The sequence below is a fragment of the Diadema antillarum genome, unplaced genomic scaffold (genome assembly GCF_040938485.1).
Source record: "Diadema antillarum isolate AM-2024a unplaced genomic scaffold, OU_Dant_1.0 seq00001664_RagTag, whole genome shotgun sequence".
NCBI classification, from domain to species: domain Eukaryota; kingdom Metazoa; phylum Echinodermata; class Echinoidea; order Diadematoida; family Diadematidae; genus Diadema; species Diadema antillarum.
In genome coordinates, this window is record NW_027272363.1 from 721,376 (window position 1) to 743,407 (window position 22,032).

General features: G+C 39.3%; 1 protein-coding gene across 1 annotated transcript in view; it reads right to left on the bottom strand.

Moving 5' to 3' along the window:
• Positions 1–442: 442 nt before the first annotated feature.
• LOC139711501 (alpha-catulin-like) overlaps positions 443–22,032 on the bottom strand; it is a 148,180-nt gene continuing 126,590 nt past the window's right edge. The window contains exons 12-17 of the mRNA XM_071623378.1: positions 16,776–16,813; positions 9,410–9,460; positions 6,365–6,568; positions 5,516–5,695; positions 4,856–4,939; positions 443–1,647 (exon numbers count right to left, since the gene is read on the bottom strand). Coding sequence (XP_071479479.1) covers positions 1,450–1,647; positions 4,856–4,939; positions 5,516–5,695; positions 6,365–6,568; positions 9,410–9,460; positions 16,776–16,813 — 755 coding nt within the window. The 3' untranslated portion in view covers positions 443–1,449. The remainder of the gene's footprint in view (positions 1,648–4,855; positions 4,940–5,515; positions 5,696–6,364; positions 6,569–9,409; positions 9,461–16,775; positions 16,814–22,032) is intronic.

Here is a 22,032-nt window from a genome sequence, read left to right on the forward strand (position 1 = left end):
CTAATAAATGTCTTGATTCCACGAAATTCATCTCATTCAGCCAAGCATGAAAAATTACTCGCATGAAAATAACCACTTTTACAGTCTACAGTCAACCTCACCTACATTGTACATTACACACTGTTATTAAATCAAATTCTAAGGGCCCGGAGAAAATCCTTTGACTGGTGTGACTTTTGGCTGTACAATACAAGGGCTCAATATTAACAGTGGCCCAGTGGCCTAGGGCCACTAGAAATTGGTGTCAGGCTACCAATTTTCCAAAGGGTTATATGTTGATGGCCTGATGAGGCATTTCCTACAGATAGAATTTAATACAATTCTATGTTTCCTTATATTTTGAGCCATTAAATCAAATTCAGAGATTTTGGTGGCCCAAACGGGCCCCCCAGAGAAAAATGTTAGTGTAAAGCCCTGATATACAATAAAATTAAACACATGTTGATATCTATCCAGGGTAGAATTTTTCTTCCAATTAGTCATTTGTTGTTGTTGTTGTTGTTGCTTACTTGTTTGAGGTCAACTTGGGTGAGGTTGACTGTAAATAAAACATGGATCTTTTCCACTGTGAAGGCAAACTGCTCATCAGGTTCTTTCAAAGACTCAAGTGAACAAACATAAAGTGTTTCTAGCAAAGGGTACGCTTGTAATATATAATCTCGGGATAGGCATATCATCATAAGAGTATGATTGAATTTCAAAATAGAGGTTTAACATTCTAATCCAATGTCTGAACAAAATTTAAACAAATTATAGAGAAGTCCACCTTGAAAATTAGTTTTTGTGAAGAGAAACAGAACAGAATAGGGGGAGGGGGAGGGGTGAAGGGGAAAGGGGTTGGGGCCTTAGCTTAAAGTTTGGTTTCAACATCTATACATGGATTTAAATTATAATTCATTTAATATCAACGCTATTTCTCACATGACTTTAGAGTCAACACCACATGGATCAGCCTAACAGTAATTTTACTCAAGCCTTGTTTCATGTAGATGCTTGCAACTGTAAATTGTGATGATTCCAGTTGCTTCAGCAAAGAAAACACCAATAGCTCATTGGCTGTTCTCTAATCACAATTAATGCATATCAAAATTTGCATCAAGTCCCATGTTCCCACGTTCTTCAGTTTCCATGAAAGTGTACCTTGTGATAGACAGCTAAACAGAAGACGTACAGGCAAAACTTGATGTCTCAGGATCAAACGCCAACTCTCACCAGGAGACAAGCATTAAAAATGTACAGAGATTAAAGCTGTTGCATCATGGGAGACTGATGTAGCATTGTTTTCAAAACTGTCCTCCTTGTTACCATCATCACCATCAATTTCCATGGCAACAGGGATGAGCATACATCGCAAACATTCAGTCATAGATATGTGGTTTATCACTTTATAAATTTCATGAGCGGTTAAAAAAAAGAAGAAAAGACTTTAAAAAACAACTTCAGTCTGTGTTAGAGTCTGTCGAACGAATTCATTCTGTGGAGAGATTTCTGTGGTAGAGTGTTGCTGCGCATGACGGACCCGTCGCTAAGGAAACCACTGCTCTGGCTCATGGGCGAGTCCATGTCCGAGCTGTTGCTATGGAGATCCATCATGGGTGGCGGTCTCCTCCATCTTGCGATGGGGGAGTTGGGCGTGGTCACATTGTACTGTGAAACAAAGAAAGACAAACAAAACATAATATACATGTACATGTAGTATGCAAAGTCATGCAGCACACAAACAAAACATGACAGTTTTAGTGCACGTTTTTGCGTACTCAGAAAATGGCTATTACAACTTACAAAAACAGTTTCCAAGGACTAAACCGTACATGCACAAGTATCATTTCACTCCTTTCCAGATGTGCCTTTTTCTTTTAATTTTCATATTTGTTGACAAATAAAAGTAAAATAGAATACTGACAAATAAGTATGATTTGAATCTTTCCAATAAGCGTTTACATCAAACTACGAAAGATAATTTTTGTTTGTGGAAATTTGTAAATTGCCCTTTTACCAAGAATGATGCCGCAGAAACATGATAGACTTAAAAAAAAAAAAAATGTTCACCAAACTTGAACAGCAAACATTTATCTGAAGTCAGCTCTCCTTTTGAAAAAATGTGACCTTGCATCACAAAACCAACAAAAAGTCGCCAGACATGGATTTTCAGTTGAGGGCAGATTCTGAAAAAGCAGACTCTAAGCTTTAAAATGATGTATAACTCATTTCAAATGGATTCTCCTAACATACCTAAATATTGAAAAGAATGTGACCTACAATCTGGAAAAGTGTGAACTGAGAAAAGAGGCTATGAAGTATAGGGTCCATTCAAGCACTTAATCTTTACCAAGCCGTACTAGCTGTGTGATGAATGGGACAAAAAGCAGGATGCAAACTACTGGAGCAACGACAATAAAAGGATTATCAGATTAAGCTGAAATTGAGCATGCTCTATTAACACATTCTGCCCATGATTAATGCCAACTTTCAAAGCAGTAGCGTTATCCATTCAAAAGTTCTTCAAGTTGAAAGTGAAGAGTGTGCAAAGGATTTTCAAGAAATGAAAAGGGGCCTCTTGAAAGACATACCTGATTTCACTACTTTACAAAAAAGGGGTCGTATAAAAACAGCTTAAAACGCACTTTCCCATTTATATCATGATCCCAAACTTTAGCATACTGCAGAAGAACAGTTCTTTCAGAAAATAATTATGAAAAACTCAAGATTGACTTGGTTGATCCATTTCACCTTTCTTGAGTCCTCACGTAAAAGCAAGGGATGCAATTTTTTGTTGGTTTTGTGATACATGGTCACATATACCCTGCTTAAGTCCTTAACCCATTGAGGACGAGTCCCAAGTATACTCGCGCAAGTGTCTATGGGAAATGTGTGTTGTAGCAAAATCAAATCGTCCTCAATAGGTTAAGAGCTTAATTTGTATAATAGGGGAGAGAGGTTTATTTGTTGTTTGTTTTTCATTTATTTATTCCTTTCCATCATAGTTTGAGAGAGTTAAGTTCAGCTCACCTTGGATGAGAGAGTGAAGCACATGTGACCATGCATTCCAAAACAAACAAAAAGGACTAAAAATAGGTGAAATGGGTCAACCCAGCCAATCTTGAGTTTTTCATATTTTCTGAAAGAACAAGTCTTCTTCTACATTATTCTACAGTTTGGGATCATAGAACGAACAGGAAATTGTGTGTTTTTAGCAGTTTTTCTCAAACACTTTTTGGTAGAATAGTGTGATTACGTGTGTCTGTAAGTCCCCTTTTCATTTCTTAAAGATAATAAAAAGTTTTGGTACCTCAAAAGCTTCCCTGAATTTCCTTGTCTTGGTTTGTGTTTCAGGTTAAAGTACATTGTCTGTGAGAATTACTCGCCCCAAAGTGCTCTCATGTCTTAGTAATCATGCAATAATGGTTTCGTACCAGAGCCAACGCTGTACAGCGTCGATAAATATTGTACGAAACCACTGACTGCGACCAGCAGCGTGCAGCCCATTGTACGCATAGCTAACTGCGACCAGCAGCCCCATACGTATAGCGTAATGGGGCTTCGCATTGTAGCATTCAGGATCATGACAGAATTAGTATCGCGGGTAAATGTCAACTTAAAATCCAAAAATTTCTTCGATTTGAAGACTTACCAATTAAGTTGAAGTATTGAAAACAGGCTTCGAATAACGTTTGGTTCTGCCAATAGCCCCTTTCTGTTCGAATTGATGACTGAATGTGACTCGGTCGAGAGGACCTTGGGAGAGCTACTAGTACATACACTGGATACCATGGCCAGCGCATGCGCACACAAACATCTTATCCGTTCATGGATTTGAAATTTGTGTGCATGTGATGTGTTCGCATGCACTGGCTGTAGTATTCAGTGTACTGTATGTAGCTCTCCTAAGGTCCTGTCGACCGAGTCACATTCAGTCATCAATTCCAACAGAAAGGGACTATAGGCAGAACCAAACGTTGCCCGAAGCCTGTTTTCAATACTTCAACTTAATTGGTAAGTCTTCAAATTGAAGAATTTATGGGATTTTAAGTTGACATTTACCCTGCGATACTAAATCTGTCATGATCCTGAATGCTACAATGCGAAGCCCGATTACGCTATGCGTATGGGACTGCTGGTCGCTATGCGTATGGGGCTGCTGGTCGCAGTTACACACTGTAATTGCATGATTACTAAGACATGAGAGCACTTTGGGGCGAGTAAGTCTCACAGTGTTAGTTATATGAAAGGTACTTTAACCTGAAACACAAACTAAGACAAGGAAATTCAAGGACACTTTTGAGGTACCAAAACTTTTTATTATCTTTAAAGACCCTGTCCATATTCTTCATTTTCAACTCTAATAACTTTAGAAAGGATGATGCTACTGCTTTGAAAGTTGGCATTAATCATCTATAGAATGTGTTACTAAATCATGCTCAATTTCAGTTTAATCTGATAATCCCTTCATTGTTGTTGCTCCACTGGTATACATCCTGGTTTGTTTTGTTGTTGTTGTTTTTTGTCCCATTCATTGCACAGTTAGCATGGCTTGGTAAAGATTAATCGCTTGAATAGACACTGTACTTAAGAGCCTCTTTTCTCAGTTCACACTTTTCCTGAGTGTGTGCTTTCTTTCCAATATTAGGATAGGTTAGGAGAGTCCATTTGAATTGAGTTATACATCATGTTAAAGCTTAAAGTCTGCTCTTTCAGAATCTGCTCTTAAATAAAAATCTATGTTTGGTTAACTTTTTGTTGGTTTTGTGATGCAGGGTCACATATAGGAACCAGTCAGTTGTGTGTATTTGTTTGTTTCTTGTCTTTGAATTGATTTTTTCTCCACCAGATTTTGTGAGAGTCAAGTTTTACTCACCTTGGATGAGAGAGAGTAGCATATAGGAACCAGTCTGACAATACAGAGAAGAAGATTTTTGGTTTCCTGAATTGTGCTGTCCACCTGCAGAAAGTGACCAAAGCATCACAACCACTGGTCAGCGGAAACCAGACACTACTCCTGCTCATCAACTATGACTGTTTTCATTCTTGCCTTCCGTTGAGATTTCCCACTCACAAGAATATGATCTGCTGTCAAATGTAATTCTCTATTTACCATGGACAACTATTCTTTACATGCAATGTAGCACTGCTGTAGGCCCTAACGGACAACAATTACTCACAGCAGGATAGTATTCACATAACAGTGTATTGAAAAATTACGTCGCACCAACACAACTGCTACATACATGTACATATACCTGTCATACATTTTCGGGGTGTCTTTGTTTTTGTTTTTGTTTTTCCTACCTGGACTTTGCAATAGACATGACAGAATCTTGATCAAAATAATGTTAATAAATTTTTCTTAACAGATAATGTGCCTGCTTGAGATGGCATCATAATGCTTTATGAATATCAAAAATCAATCCATAAAGAAATTTGCATACCGGTGGAGGGGGAATGATTAGGGTTAAGAAAAAAAAAAGGTGGATATTTTCTTTAAAAATGCAGAAAACTGAGGACGGGAATAATGTACCTTGTTGAAGGTACTGGCTTTGCCAGCACAGGGTGTCTTGGTGATAAAGTTGAGCTGCTGACAGGAAGATGGAATCTGCTCCAGGTAAGCCAAGAGGTCATTCCTTGGGGGACAGTCTGGGACCTGGACCGTAAACTCCTTCACCGACCGGAAGAGCTTGTTGCCCTCCTCAGCAAAGTACTGCAAGACAGAGATGGACAGAACATAGGAAAGAGGGATCATGGTAAATGGCAAGATACACAGACAGAGATGGAGGAAGAGAGAGATTGAGAAAAAAAAAAAATATATATATATGTAACTTCTTCAAATTGGACCATCCTAACCCATTTAAAAAGTGATTGAAATATAAGAAAGCATTTAATAGGAGGTGCTGTTTCATAGAAAAGACATACACCATACATGTAAATTAAAAGAGGATTTACAGATTAGGGTCACTCAGGCATGCTGTGCAGAAGTATCAGTGGAAACATGTACTAGTCACAGGGAAAGCAGAGTCTGTCAAAGAAAAAAAAAACGTCCAGAAAAACTACTTATGATATCTTACTTTTGGTTCTGTTTTAAGCTTCCAAATTTAAACAGTAGATAAAAAAGATGATTCTCCCAGATAGGACAAACTGTAAAACTTTGAGTCAGTCAACCCAAAGAACATATTTTGTCCATTAAAGAGAATACAAACCTGTAACCCATTGTGGGTTTTGAGCTGGGCGCTCATGTTAAAATAGTTTTTTTTTTTTTTTTTTTTTTTTTTTTTAATACAGCAAACAATGGACAGGAATACAGTGTTGCTGAAATATCTACACAATAACGGATATAAACTGACTTATTTCACAGAAAAGGTTGAAACCATACCTCTGCTTGTTTGAAGAGGTCCAGCGTGGTCTTCAGCGACCCCTCCCCCCTGGTGAACATGTACATGGCGTAGGCCATGCTGGACATGTTCTTGGTCCGCTTCACGATTTCGTTGTTCTGGTCCTCCCACTTTTCTGTCTCCGCGTCCACTTCCGAGGTCAGCAGTTTGACCTCCAGACCCACCTTGGCAATCTTGGCTTGTTCCTACACAGATTCGACCAAGAATTTGAACATTAAATACATGTATCTCATACCAGGTAAACATTTTTTTTTGCCACCAGTCTTTCTGTCAGACCTCCTACCAAGTACATTCACTCATTCACTACTCCCTGTAACATGAACTAATTTCTACAAATCTAAATTCAGTTCCAAATAAGTCACTTATGATGGTGGTAACTAAAAGATGAACCTGCAATGTAGAGCACAGTTTCATGGACATTCTTGACACCTACACCTGTTAGAACTAGCACATTTGACCAATGATTTAATCATTTTCCCAATGACTCAATTATTTTCCCAAGCTGACTACAGAGGAATTATCTAACCATTCCTGGCTATTCCAAGCCGGGCAGTTGTATAATTTCTCAAAACAAAGAGTTGGAAGGACATGGAATAAAAACTTTAGAGGACTCCCTCAGCTCTGTATTTTAACCACGTCTTGTCAAACTGATTTAAATGACAACATACGTATACCTCCGGTAACCAAAATAAGAAAACTCAAAAAAATAAAAAATAAAACCAAAAATTAAAGCGTTCACTTGCGGCACATGTACAAAACACTATGACAGCAAATTGAACCAAACGTGAACAGCTGCAGATGTCTGAAAATTGGCTTTCACAGCGACAGTCGGACAAGAAAGTTTTGATGGCAAACATTCTTCATGCCAGCTTAGAAAAAGAGAGAAAAAAAATCAAAAATCCATGAAAAAGACTGAAAGAAACATGTAAAGACAAACATACAGACAGACAGAGCAGCATGAACAGACACTTTTCAAAATAGTACATCTCTGAAATGGAGGCAACAAATATGTATCTGTACAGATAAAAGCTACAGTCAATCATTTTCAGAATCTGAGAATTTAAGGTTCTCTGTAATGCAATTGTTGTAGCAAGGCCTTAAAGCCCTTAACATATCACTTATCCATAATTTTTCATCAAATATTAACTCCAGTAATCAGAAAATCCCAATTGCTACACATATATGTAGACTGTTTCTTGCACCTGAGCCCCAGCACTGACATTATACACAATCAAACAATGTATAGTGACAATTAACCCTGTGATGTCTAGTAATACGCACATCATCGGAGGAAAGACGTCCCCCCCCCCCCCCCCCCCCCCACCATGGCCTGACCTTCATCGCATATTCAACCAAGCTCATTGGCAGGCATTCCCAATTCATTCATCTTAATTCTAATCATTCCTTGGGGCTTCATTTATTACAGAAGTGGAGTGATGGCTATCAATTATCCATTAATGATTTAACAACTTTAACAACTACTAAAATACTCGCATTACAGAGACCCTTTAAGTAACACTGACTGGCGTACTCGTGTTACCATGGAGATTTGTAATACGTGTATATCAATGAAGTTTTCACTTCAAATTGTTTCAAAACTGAGCATAAAACCTAAAGAAACATGGCAATGCCTGTACAAAGTCTAGGAAATCTAAGAGTCTCACAGAAAATAGGCTAATTGTAACGTTACAACTTTCAATTTTATGTCTCCAACACATCCCGTTCGGATCACATATGGATGACTGCATATTTTTGTGATGATCAGTGATTCATTCTTCAAACTAGCAAGGAGCATTTTCAGTTTAGGTACAGTGTAGGTACCCTACTAAACATCACATGTAGGGGCTACAAGTATTCACAACTCCACTGTTTTCAGTTTCATTTGTTCATTTACCAATTGTAATGTGTGTCTCACACATTAGGCATTCTATCAAAGAAAACCACTGGCAACCAAAAAAAAAAAAAAAAATGGCTCCATTAATGCACAGTGTGAAGCTCCATGTCAATTTGGGCCCCCTCCCCCATTTTTTTCCATGGCTATTGTTTTTATTCTTTGCTAGATATTGTGTTTGAACAATGGTACGGTATTCAAGGAATGATCTCAATGAATGGCGAAAAATTGTGAGGCAAAAATGCCTCACAAATCCATTCATATAAAACATTTGCATGGTAGGGCCTACTGTCCAAGAAAACCTAGTCTTCTGGCAATGAATAAGAAAATGAGGCAAAGAGACTGGGCTGCAAGACTACATGGTGATGACATGCTGTGATGCATACATGTACAGTAGCTGTAGCATGCTGTAGAGAGTAGCATCATGCAGTGAATGAAGACATGCGCCTGCCAGCATCACCTGACCACATGAGTCTGATCACATGATGTGGGTCAGGTGACAAAAATGATCACATGGTTTCATGGTAATCAGCTAGATGTGATCAGCAAAATATCAGTAAAGAAAAAAAAACAGAGCCATTCCAGGTACTACATAATCATACATTGTATATAGTTTTGTTTTGTTTCGATTTGTTTAGTTTTTTTGTTTGCTTGTTTTTTGGTGTGTTTTTTAGGACAGTCCCACATATATGAAATAGACACTCCTTTCAATATATTAAACATGACTAAATATGGAGTGACTATCATTTGGCATGATAAACCTGTGCATTGTGACATTACATCAGGGGAAAAAAAAAAAGAGGAAAAAAATAAAGAAAGTCAAGTGAGAAATATGAACTTTGTCCTGTATACAGGTAGAAATTTTACTCTTTAGTATAACCCTACAATAGAAATAAAACCAAAAATTAAAATTTGATACTGTTAAGACTGAAGAATAGTTTGTAGCTTGACCATACATACATGTATTCTTTAGTTTGTACAATGCACTTTAAAAGAATGATTGTAAGATGTTGATTTGAACAGGCAGATAAACCTGGAAAGCCTCTGGCGTGTTAATAACAAAACAAAAAAAAAAGAAAAAAGAAAAGTGTGATGTGCACTCATTCACACACAGACAGTCAGACACAGATGTTACCTGGGCATCTAACTTGACCGGTTTAGCCGCCTTGGCTGTGGTACCATGTTTCTGTATGAGTGGTGGAGATTAAAATGACACGCAAAAAAACAAACACAGGCATGGTTATGGTGCAGGTTAGTGGACTGAAGGTGGATTGAAAAACCATTGTGCACATGTGAGGCAGAATGATTAATGGTTTTCGCTGGTTAAAAAATAAATAAGGGTGATCTGGTCCTGCAAACTTGTAGAGAATGAATCAGACCTGTGCATGACCTGTGCATGTAATGCTGCATTTACACCATGTTCCCGGCAGCCACAGTACATTTGTATGTCACCTTTAGGCCACCATGGACAAAACGGGATGTGCAAACGTGACAGGCCATGATTGCCATGGATGCAGTGTCTGATTTTTAAACTGTCAAAAAATTGGCCACGGCAATCCTGGTGCTAATGAGGAACCTTGTGTGCCGTAATAAAACAGGGCGAATGTAACAAAAGGTGATGGCACATACACATACAGAAGCATAACAAAATTTGGAGGCGGTCCTGTAGCAGGGCGCAATGGAAAACATTGATAGTCTAGCCTGACCAGATGCCGTGAGAACAGCGCCTGATACTCGATAGCCATATGCTCAATGAGGCAAGGACTGGAACAATATGACTAGAAAATGAACAGGGGAATTTAACAGGAGAATGTCTCATATACCCACGGCCCAATACATGTTTTGGGCAAACGGGGCTACTGTGGCCGCTGGGAACATGGTATAAACGCAGCATATAAATGAAATCAAGTGAGATGCTAGAAATGTTATATCTGCATAACATGCTAAAAAAGTGACATGATATAGGAAGGGATAAATAGATCAAACTTGACCCATCACCACGTTACCCTGGTAACGCTGCAAGACATCAAAGATGAAAAGATCGCAAAAAAGACGTGAAATAATTTGGCTGAGAGGTAGGATATACAATGTCTGTTTAAACCCTGAATTTGTAGCTCAACTACAATGAACTTTGAATTCCGTCCCGATTTCAAAGACAAAGAAAGTTTTGAAGTACAGTTATTTTCTGTTCACTATTTTCTGCAGCATCCTTCCTTTCATGAGATGCAATCTGGATGATGAGAAACTTTTATGAGGAGATGACTGATGGTTGGTTTTGTTTTTGTGATATGATAATTAATTGAGTGATTTTACGATCCATTTATGATGACAGGTTTCAAACATGTTTGATTAATGATGGGAAGGTCTAGGCTCCCAGTGGGGAAACGGCTGGGCTGACTCAGATATATTCAAGAATCCCTGCAACGAATTGTGTACAGCTTTAGCAATGATCTCAATGTAAGTACACATACAGCCGAAAAATCTCGACTGAAATCAACCATTACCGATGAGCATATATGCTTCAATGTACGTATTGGTATTCGCTGACGAGTAATATTCCTGGTTTCTTAATGTACCCCAGTGGGCAACGAATGAAGATCAATTCATCTGGACCATCCATGCCTCACCACGTTACCGGGTCTTTAAATAACATCACATGAAATAAATCAGATCGGTAAATACATTGTGAGTTCATAAAGAGTTACCGTGACTGCAGTTAACTCCCATATACATTGTATGATGATGTCAGAAGATAGTAACAATTCAGAGGAATAACAGAAACTCAGCTACAAAATGCAGTGTGTACCAAATTATGACAATTAGTTGCTATAATACAGTAATCATGAGATGATGATGCATGTACAAATGACATCATACAGACATTTGTATAAAACTATAAAAAGAAAAGAAAACTGATATAATGTACTTTATCTACACACATGCCATAAATCATGGACTGCCCAATTCCACGAGAACATGCGTGACTACAGTGCAAGTTTATACTGTCATTCACTAGTTTCACCATACAACGATACATCGTAATAGATGCAAGAAAAAACACAAAAGTTTTTAATGCCCAAGTTCTTTTCCCTAGTGGCAAATTTGATAGAGCCAGTCACACTCCGAACAGAATGATCTTTGATTATCATACATAAATAGGGAACTCAAAGACTGTAACCAAGAACATGAAATTACTGGTGCACTAATACAATTCCCACTTTTGAAGATGACACTAACTGATATTAAAACTAGGCAATATTCCATCTTGAAATAAGTCTGAGCAACATTAGTGATAAGATTTATGAGGTAAGTGATTGTTCTTTCTACCATTATTAAAGGTACCATAGAAAATCCTTCTACAAAAAAGGGATGCGAGAAGCTTGTTATGGATAACTATGTATGTACATGTAGTAGTCATTAAAGTGTTGGATAATGAACCTACACGTGTAGACACAAAAAGAGTTCCAGTTCAATACCAGGTACGTGTACATTGTACATTTTTACATCGAAGAGCTACATGTAGAATGTCACACATCCTTCAAGAATGCAATGTGCTCTTCCAATTGTAGGCATGATTCATTTACATGTACACCACAGGAAAAGTGGCATAAATTCTTTAAATCACAACTAACATGAAACAGTGATTATATTTATATGAGAGGATATAACCTGTACAGACCAAATAAGAAATATTCATCAATGTACCAGCAATGGTACCCCTTTGGTTGTTTATTAACTGCATGATATACATTAATGACCAAATGTGACTGATTTTAGATTTTCACCAGACATTTAAAAATTGATACATATCAAATTTGTCTTTAATTCCAATCACAGTGCAAAACATGAATCACACAAAAATTGTAACTTTTTCAGTGTATAATTTTGTCTTAAAGGAATGTAACTATGTTTCTCCACTGGCACGACATTGATCTACACGTGTATGGCTGAGACAGCAAAAATTAATGTTACTTGTCTTCATAAATTATTTCATTCTATCAAACAGAATGATAATCCAGCTAGTACATATAAAATGCAGACTCAAGTGATTTGAAATATCCAAGAATGGAGACCGCCATATATGGCCATTTCAAAGAATTTTGAAATCTAGATAAGCTGCAATGAGAATTTGAATGTTCATTCTACAAGAATTTTACTGCCATACAATGTACGCTTTGCAATAGTTTCACCGAGCTGCTTGAAGGCTTTGTAACTTTTCATATTTTATAATGGAAATAACACAATTGTACAGTATGCACAAATGATATAACAATGATACAAAGTCTGAGCAGGCCACTTACAAAGTATAAGATACATATACCATTGGTATGTGAATATACAGAGCAGAGAGAGAAAATAATGATATTTTTCAGTGGTCCAGGAAGAATAAATGGAGTAGTCGCAGAGGAAGAAAGCAAAAGAGAGTGAGGGAAAGCCTTTGTTATTCTCATTGAATACCTGGCTCATTTCTTCCAAAGGGCATTCATTATAAAGATAAAGAACCTATATCTTTATAACCACTAATTGGTTTAAATAATACCTTCCTCCCATGTGTACGAAAGAATGAAGGCTGCTCCATGAATTGCCAGTGAGTTGCTGCACAGCGCATTGCAATAACATTATTATAATGCCAGTCTTCCCCTGTAAGTTTGTCATCCCATAGGCAGAGTTACAATGATGACAGAGTCAAGAGCCACAAAGAGTGGAAGAATGAAAGCCACCATAGATAACTCGAGACACCGACTCTACGCTTGTAGCTTCCCCAATGTCCCATATTGAATACTGCTCAATAATCACATGAATATACTTGAACGGAGAGAAACATGTGAATGCAGGCAAAGAGAATGAATGCATACTAGAGGGACGAGGAAAACAATGAAGAGATATTGGTACACCATATACAAGAAGGGTGTTTTGTATAGAAAAATAAAAAGCTGCAGAAAATTTGTTTCTACATTTATTTGAAGCCAATTAATTCCTATGGTTTAATAAACTTGAAAAGAAACCCCAAGCTTCCCTGATGCTGAAGAGGTTTGAAAAAAATTCAGATAATTCTTCATGTCCTGAAGACAAAATATTGTTCAGCTTTCCTGACTTTGGGACTATTTTCACCTATTGAGATGCAAATAACATAAGTTTCTTCCTAAAAACTCTTTGAAACCTCCCCGAATTTACATATGTGATTCCTGGCAGCCTTGGTGTTGATATCAGTTCACTGAGTATCGAAAACCAAAGACAAAATCACAAGGAAAGCCAGACTCTCCAGGTTTTGTTTTGGTTTTTTTTCCCCTCATCTAACATAGTCATGATAAGTATGTTCTATTTTTCTACTCTGATTATAAAGGAATGAAATGCTATCCTTCCATTTCATTATAACAAAGACTGATATTGATTAGATAACAATAATGATGATAATGCGAAGAGCTACGGACCAAAGAAAAAAAAGCAAATTTCTTGAATAAGACACTTTGGATACAGGGGAAAATCTTTGTTTTCTTGTTTCTTAAAGTTTTCCTTATGGTAACTTTTTGACTAAAGCATGACTGTAAGTGGATACAAGAAACAAATTAAATGGAATACAGTATGAAATTTCATACGATGGACAAATCTTGCAGCCTAGAAATGACAGCATGTAATGTGATTATATAGAATAGAATATGATGCATGACAGGTAGTGTATGTTTATGCTCTTTTGAATTTCTTTACACATCTGGCAGTCTGGACAACATGATAGCAATGCATATGATATGTATCCGTTTGATAGGTGACTATGACATATTTCACGACAAGGAACATGAAACTGCATTGTTCATGAAAGGTTAAAATCAACAAGTTTTAGGTTTCTAGTGGAAATGCAGCAAAAGGACAAATGGATTCGGTTGGAATTTTCTCCCCTCATTCCCACAGATGCAGATGGATACATGTATACTGAAATTTTAGCATGTTAAAAGCTTGACCAAGTCCAGTTCATAACTTTCTCCACAAACTTATTTTCTGATGTACCCATGTCCATCATAAATGTTATTATTCACAAGAGCTAGAAATGTTTTTGTTTTTCTAACTTCACTTTCTAGACTCTTCTGTTTAGTATTTATAGCAAGTTTTGGGTTGTCTCAACAATGTCAATTTTCCTGAAATGTGTGTGTGTGTGTGGGGGGGGGGGGGGAATGTGCAAAACCCCAACACAAGTGTATGACTGCAACAAAAACATCAACAAACTTTATAGTATCAAATTCCCCAGAGAACCATTATCAATACCATTAGCAAAATGGATGAAGTGAAATGTAATTTTCTTAAGGATGCCTGTTAAAAAAATGGCCACTTAACCTCAGCAAACATCAGTAACACCTTGCCCAGTCTTATGATACATTTGTGCTGTTCCAATTTCCCATATTTGTTGAGAGGCAAGGCAGATCACATGATTTACCACATGACTGATCACATGATCAACGGAGAAAAGAGAGAGTACATGATAGCAAGATGATTGTGCAGTGGTACAGCCAAACCAAAGAGTGCAGCATGGAATACTTACAATTTCAGGCTAGAAAGAGTGCAAAAAAATACAAAAGAATCCAATACTTCAAACTTAGAATTGGGCCAGCAAAATAAACTCATATCATAAAGCTAAAGCAAACTTATCGCCTCTTGTCATTTTTTTTTTTCAAGCAACTGTACTTCAGAAATCAAAAACAGAGATACAATCTGTAAGTCAGTGATGGTATAAAGTAGATATTAGTCTTCTACAGCAGTACAATTTTCTGCATCACTTCACAATTGAAGAATGACTTGGACCAGACAACTGTCAAATAATTGCCTATAAGTCAATGAAAGCAAAAAGTCCAAATTTACAATTTCATAGTCTAATACATGTGTCATTCCTCTGTACGCGCAGAAGTTTGATATTGACCTAATCTGATGGTTTACATTTTTCTCAGTCCTGTTCAGATTGACATGCATGGAGTTGACTGTATCTATAAATTTATATATTGACACAACCTCATTGTAAAAGAGGGAACAGCAGCATATTTTGCAGGTAGGGTACAATTCCAAGGTGGTGCACATGCAGTTAGCTGATTTTAGATCTGTGGGCAGGCAAGTCAGTTTTAATATTTATGTAGGGATGCTGTCAGAACAAGGGACTCACTGGCCCTTCTCAATGTTATGCTGCAAAGTATAAAACTCATGTCACCCAGGTACCGACCAACAACAATTAAATGATTTGAGTTCTTGCATTTGATTTTCCAGTTACCATGAATTGCATCTACTACACTAAAACCTCATTAGAAAGAGGTCAAAAACTTTGTTATTAACAAGGTGATTTTTTTTTTGTCCCAAACCTTTATATTTCTTTGTTCATGTACCCTAATACAGTGAGAAACCTGATGTACATTGTACCACGGTAATTGCCATGGTTTGCATTCCTTGTTAAAACAAGGTTTCCCTTTTCAATAAATACATACAATGTATCTTGGAAGACCATGTTCGTTACATACAATGAAACACTGTCGTTGGGAAGGCATAATTTTGCATTTTAAGCTCATCAGGTATCAAATCCTCTATGTCAAGGGATGCCCTGGAATGTGATGGATTCACAACTCAATTTCAATGCCAACTTAAAAAGCACAAATCTACATCAACCAAGTACAATGTAGCATCAAATACACCTACATGTACATGGAGCTCTATCATGTATCACACAATTTGAAGCCATAAAGAATATATATCATGACTACACCATGGGAGTCTACAGTTTATAGACACATTCAACTCCCATCTAGGGATCTGCAACTTACAACTTACAATGTAATAGTATGATTGACCCTCATTACGCCTTACTATGCAATAACTTCTCTGCACCAAACACAGATTATTTGCTTACAAAAATCACTGTAGTGTGATTATATCTGGAACAATAGCAGGAAGTAACCTATAACCATTCTGTAGACCTGTCACTAACAAGGAACAAAAAAAAAATTTGCATCCTTTCTACAAAAACTGGATCAAACAGAATCCATCAGAGGTTATTAATCACGCCAGCATCCACAGCATCTCGGGATAGAAAATTAAGCTTTCTGAGCTCGTTGTCCGTGTGTATGAAGAGATGTGTATCCATCAAAAAGTGATGGGTGTTATTTCACACTAAATAGATTTAGATTTTAATTTCGTATGTGAACAAAGAGGAAAGAAGATTATGTGGATATCAGCATCACAGTCAGAACCAACGTTTCAAGAGACCTTGATGCTAATTGCATAAAAAGAGGAAAACATTCTTTCCTAAACAAATGGCTGTATCAAGATTGATCTTGACAAAAAACTGCCTGTATGTCACTCAATATGGAAAGCCAAACGTTAGGAAAACCATCATACACATTAAAGAGGAGTATAAAGAGTTCGCACTTGATGTGGAATTAAAACAGGGTCAACTCTAAGTGTGAAAGAGGCTCATCTACATGAAAGTGTGAAAGAGACTCAGAACAAACAATGCGATGTCCATAACTTACCCCAGGTCTTGGAAGAGAGAGATATACTTGTTTGTTGTCTAGAGAAAAGAGAACCAAGAAATAATAAAGGATGATTGGTACAGAATGAAGAGTAATAAGCGAAGGAGAGTGGTGAGGTGAAGATAAGAAATAAATTAATTGTTAAAGAGTATGCACACAAATCTGTATGCATGTACAATGTGTGTGCATAGATTGTATACCAGTATATTAACATGAATTGATAGAGATAAAGGGAGGGGGGAAGAACTGTGGTAAAAGTAAAATGAGTTTGTGGGATTTTCAAAAAAAAGAAGAAAAGATTATAGATATTGTTATTAATGGTCATGACCTATAAAGTAAACACACTATAAAGAAAGAAGAAATGTACTTGTCGCCACATCATCCATCAAATTTAAGGATATTTTATGGGATATTTCTTCATCAGATCACGGAATTGACAGTTACCTGGTAATCTTTTAACCTACTGAGGATGATTCCGGAGTATACTCGGGCAGGTGTCTTTGGGAAATGCGTGTTGTAGCAAAATCAGTCCGTCCTTAATGGGTTAATAGCATTGGTATGACTGACCCAGTTTTTATGTGGAGATGCGGTATTTGCGATGCAAGGCATGCAGTACCAGTAACAGGCTGATGCCACGGAAATCTAATAAGGACAATGCAATGTAGGCACTACACTGACTGACATTTAAAAACAGAAATCAGCAGGATATGCCTTGACATTTAATGACCGCAAAATTCTTGTTTTCAACAAATTAACGTTAATGCCATGTTAGTCTTCACATTGCATTGTTTTGTGCTTTCCCTTTCTTTCAGCTGAATCTTCAGAATGGTATTGATTTTCATTCAGACGTATTCTGTAACTTCATTGTCTGTTCTAAAAGTCAAAGTTCATTTTGGGGAACATTTGCCATTTTGTTGAGAATGTGCATTGGAATGTACAAAGAAAGAAAGGCCAAACCATCCATTCATCTTCACAGGGAATGGCTGGTGAGGGAAAAAATATTGCATGAATGTACTGTGTGTATACACACCTATACACACACTGACATTCTATGCACAATCATTAGCTTGCACATTATGCTTTATCTTTAAAGTGTCCCAAATCACCCAAAACCTACATTGTATATTGAGAACTAGAAATGTCGCTATGGCGACTGATGCCTCCGCCATAATGCATGATTCTCCCAATAGGTGTATAGTACAATGTCTTCACAATGTGTGATGACGGGTTTCACATAACTGGCAAAATATTGAAATGACAGGTTTGTCAGAAATATCCTGACTGTTCACTATCCTTGAACTGGGTTTGCTATAAATGTCTAAGAGTGCAGGTACACATATTTGGGGAATTGAGGATTTTTACTTGACTTCTGACCGACCCTTTAATAATTTAATGCACTGAGTAATTTTCAAGGTATGAAGAAAGAGTGTAATTGCAACTGATTGACAAATTGCCCTACATCGACGTAAATAAGCACTGAATTGATCAGTGTTTTAGTAGTAGCCATGATAAAAAATCATGGGCGTACATACTCGAGCAGGATTCGAACCTACGACCTCCTGATCACCGAACAGGCGTAATCTCCACTAGACCACCGAGCTTTCGCCCGAAAGCAAGTGTTGGTTCTAATCCTTATAGCATGCAGCGGGTACTGCTTTGTTATTCAAATTCATGAATTTGTTCCGTCGAGATGTTTTCATTGCAACTGATTGACAAATTGCCCTACATCGACCTAAATAAGCACTGAATTGATCAGTGTTTTAGTAGTAGCCATGATAAAAAATCATGGGCGTACATACTCGAGCAGGATTCGAACCTACGACCTCCTGATCACCGTAGGTCGTAGGTTCGAATCCTACTCGAGTATGTACGCCCATAATTTTTTTATCATGGCTACAACTAAAAGACTGATCAATTCAGTGCTTATTTACGTCGATGTAGGGCAATTTGTCAATCAGTTGCAATGAAAACATCTCGACGGAACAAATACATGAATTTGAAAGAGTGTAATTACAGTACAAAATAGATATTTTCTTTGCATTTAAACCTGGCCTTTGACCCTTAACCTTTGACCTTCTGGCTAGAAATTTCTCAGCGAATCTCCAGTAGGTAATACATGTACATATCAAGTTTTGAAACTAATAATGCAAGCATTGCATATACTAGTATATGAGGGAAATAGTACAATTTTGAGGAGTTGACCTTGACCTTTGACCCCCTGACTATTGACCCATGACCCCTAAGTTCCCTAGATAATCCCTGCCAGTCAGTACATGCGTATTTACCAAGTTCCATGAAAATACATTGAACCATTTGCGAGAAAAGTGAAATTGTAACATTTTCACCTAACCTTTGACCTTTTGACCTTAGACCTTATGACATGAAACTCTCTCTGGAGAATTTCTACGCAGTAGTACATGTCTACACTAAGTTTCAAGAAAATACCTTCGGGCATTGCATAGATATGGGGAAATAGCAACATTTTTAGCATTTGACCTTGACCTTTCGACCTTTGACCTCTTGACAATGTCACTAAAATCTACTCAACTAATTGCCTCATCATACATCATCCTTGGACCAAGTTTGGTGAAAGCTGCTTCATCCAGTTTTGAGTTATCACGTAAACAGATAAATTTTAGGATTTGACCTTGATCTTTGACCTTTGACCTCTGTCCGATTTCTCTACAAAACTAATCAAGTAATTGTCCCATCATACATCATCCTCGGACAAAGTTTGGTGAAATTTGCTCGATTCAGTCTTGAGTTATCGCTTAAACAAATACAATTTCATGATTTGACCTTGACCTTTGACCTTTGGCCTTTGGCCGATTTCACCTAAAATCTCTTCAAGTAATTGCCCCATCATACTTTATACTTGGACCAAGATTGGTAAAATTCCAGTCAATATTACTCAAGTTATCGCGTAAACGAATGCGGACAGATGGACGGACGGACGGACGTACAATTTGTAAGTACAGACGGACTTACGGACGTACAGACGGACGTAGGGACAGACGGACAACCCGAAAACATAATGCCTCCGGCACCACTTCGTGGCGGAGGCATAAAAAGAATGCTACACTGTATATCAGCGAGACAAAGACCTGGAAATTAACCTGTTGAGGGCGAGTTAATTTTGCTATAACATGTATTTCCACAAAAACCTGCCCAAGCATACTCGGGACTAGTCTTCAATGGGTTAAGATGACAACTCTTATGTCGAATGTTCCCTTACAACTCTTGTGTATCCCTACAGGCATTAGTGCACCAACACGCTAAATCGGTGCATCACTATAAATCATTCTCTTCATTCTGTCCTACCCAAACACACACTGCCACACCCTTACTCTGCCCACCGTATAAACTCATTCTTCACTATCCTAACTCAATCTGTCAAACCCTCACTCTGCCCCTCCCTAACTCACTCTGCCCCACCCTAATTCCCTCTGCCCCGCCCTAACTCATGTCCCATCCTAACTCACTCTGCCCCACCCTAATTCACTCTACCCCACCCTAACTCACTCTACCCCACCCTGACTCACTCTGCCCCACCCTGACTCACTCTGCCCCATCCTAACTCACTCTACCCCACCCTAACTCACTCTACCCCACCCTGACTCACTCTACCCTCCCCTAACTCACTTTACCCACCCTGACTCACTCTGCCCCATCCTAACTCACTCTACCCCACCCTAACTCGCTCTACCCAACCCTGACTCACTTTACCCCACCCTGACTCACTCTTCCCCACCCTAATTCACTCTACCCACCCTAACTCACTCTACTCTACCCTGACTCACTCTGCCCACCCTGACTCACTCTACCCCACCCTCACTCACTCTACCCCACCCTGACTCACTCTGCCCCACCCTCACTCACTCTACCCCACCCTAACTCACTCTACCCCACCCTGACTCACTCTACCCCACCCTAACTCACTCTACCCCACCCTGACTCACTCTACCCTCCCCTAACTCACTTTACCCACCCTGACTCACTCTGCCCCATCCTAACTCACTCTACCCCACCCTAACTCGCTCTACCCAACCCTGACTCACTTTACCCCACCCTGACTCACTCTTCCCCACCCTAATTCACTCTACCCACCCTAACTCACTCTACTCTACCCTGACTCACTCTGCCCACCCTGACTCACTCTACCCCACCCTCACTCACTCTACCCCACCCTGACTCACTCTGCCCCACCCTCACTCACTCTACCCCACCCTAACTCACTCTACCCCACCCTCACTCACTCTACCCCACCCTGACTCACTCTGCCCCACCCTCACTCACTCTACCCCACCCTAACTCACTCTACCCCACCCTGACTCACTCTACCCAACCCTGACTCACTCTACCCCACCCTGACTCACTCTACCCCACCCTAACTCACTCTGCCCCACCCTAACTCACTCTGCCCCACCCTAACTCACTCTACCCCACCCTAACTCACTCTACCCCAAACTGACTCACTCTGCCCTACCCTGACTCACTCTGCCCCACTCTGACTCACTCTGCCCCTCCCTGACTCACAACTACCCCAACCTGACTCACTCTACCCTACCCTGACTCACTCTGCCCCACCCTGACTCACTCTGCCCCACCCTAAACTCACTCTGCCCCACCCCGACTCACTCTGCCCCACCCTAACACACTCTGCCCCATCCTAACTCACTCTGCCCCACCCTGACTCACTCTACCCCACCCTAACTCAATCAATCCCACCCTGACTCACTCTGCCCCACCCTGACTCACTCTGCCCCACCCTGGCTCACTCTACCCCATCCTGACTCACTCTAACCCACCATGACTCACTCTGCCCCACCCTGACTCACTCTACCCCACCCTGACTCACTCTGCCCCACCCTGACTCACTCTACCCCACCCTGACTCACTCTGCCCCACCCTGACTCACTCTACCCCACCCTGACTCACTCTGCCCCACCCTGACTCACCCTGCCCCACCCTAAACTCACTCTGCCCCACCCCGACTCACTCTGCCCCACCCTAACACACTCTGCCCCATCCTAACTCACTCTGCCCCACCCTGGCTCACTCTACCCCATCCTAACTCACTCTGCCCCACCCTGACTCACTCTACCCCACCCTGACTCACTCTGCCCCACCCTGACTCACTCTACCCCACCCTGACTCACTCTACCCCACCCTGACTCACTCTTCCCCACCCTGACTCACTCTATCCCACCCTGACTCACTCTATCCCACAATAAGTCACTCTGCCCCACCCTAACTC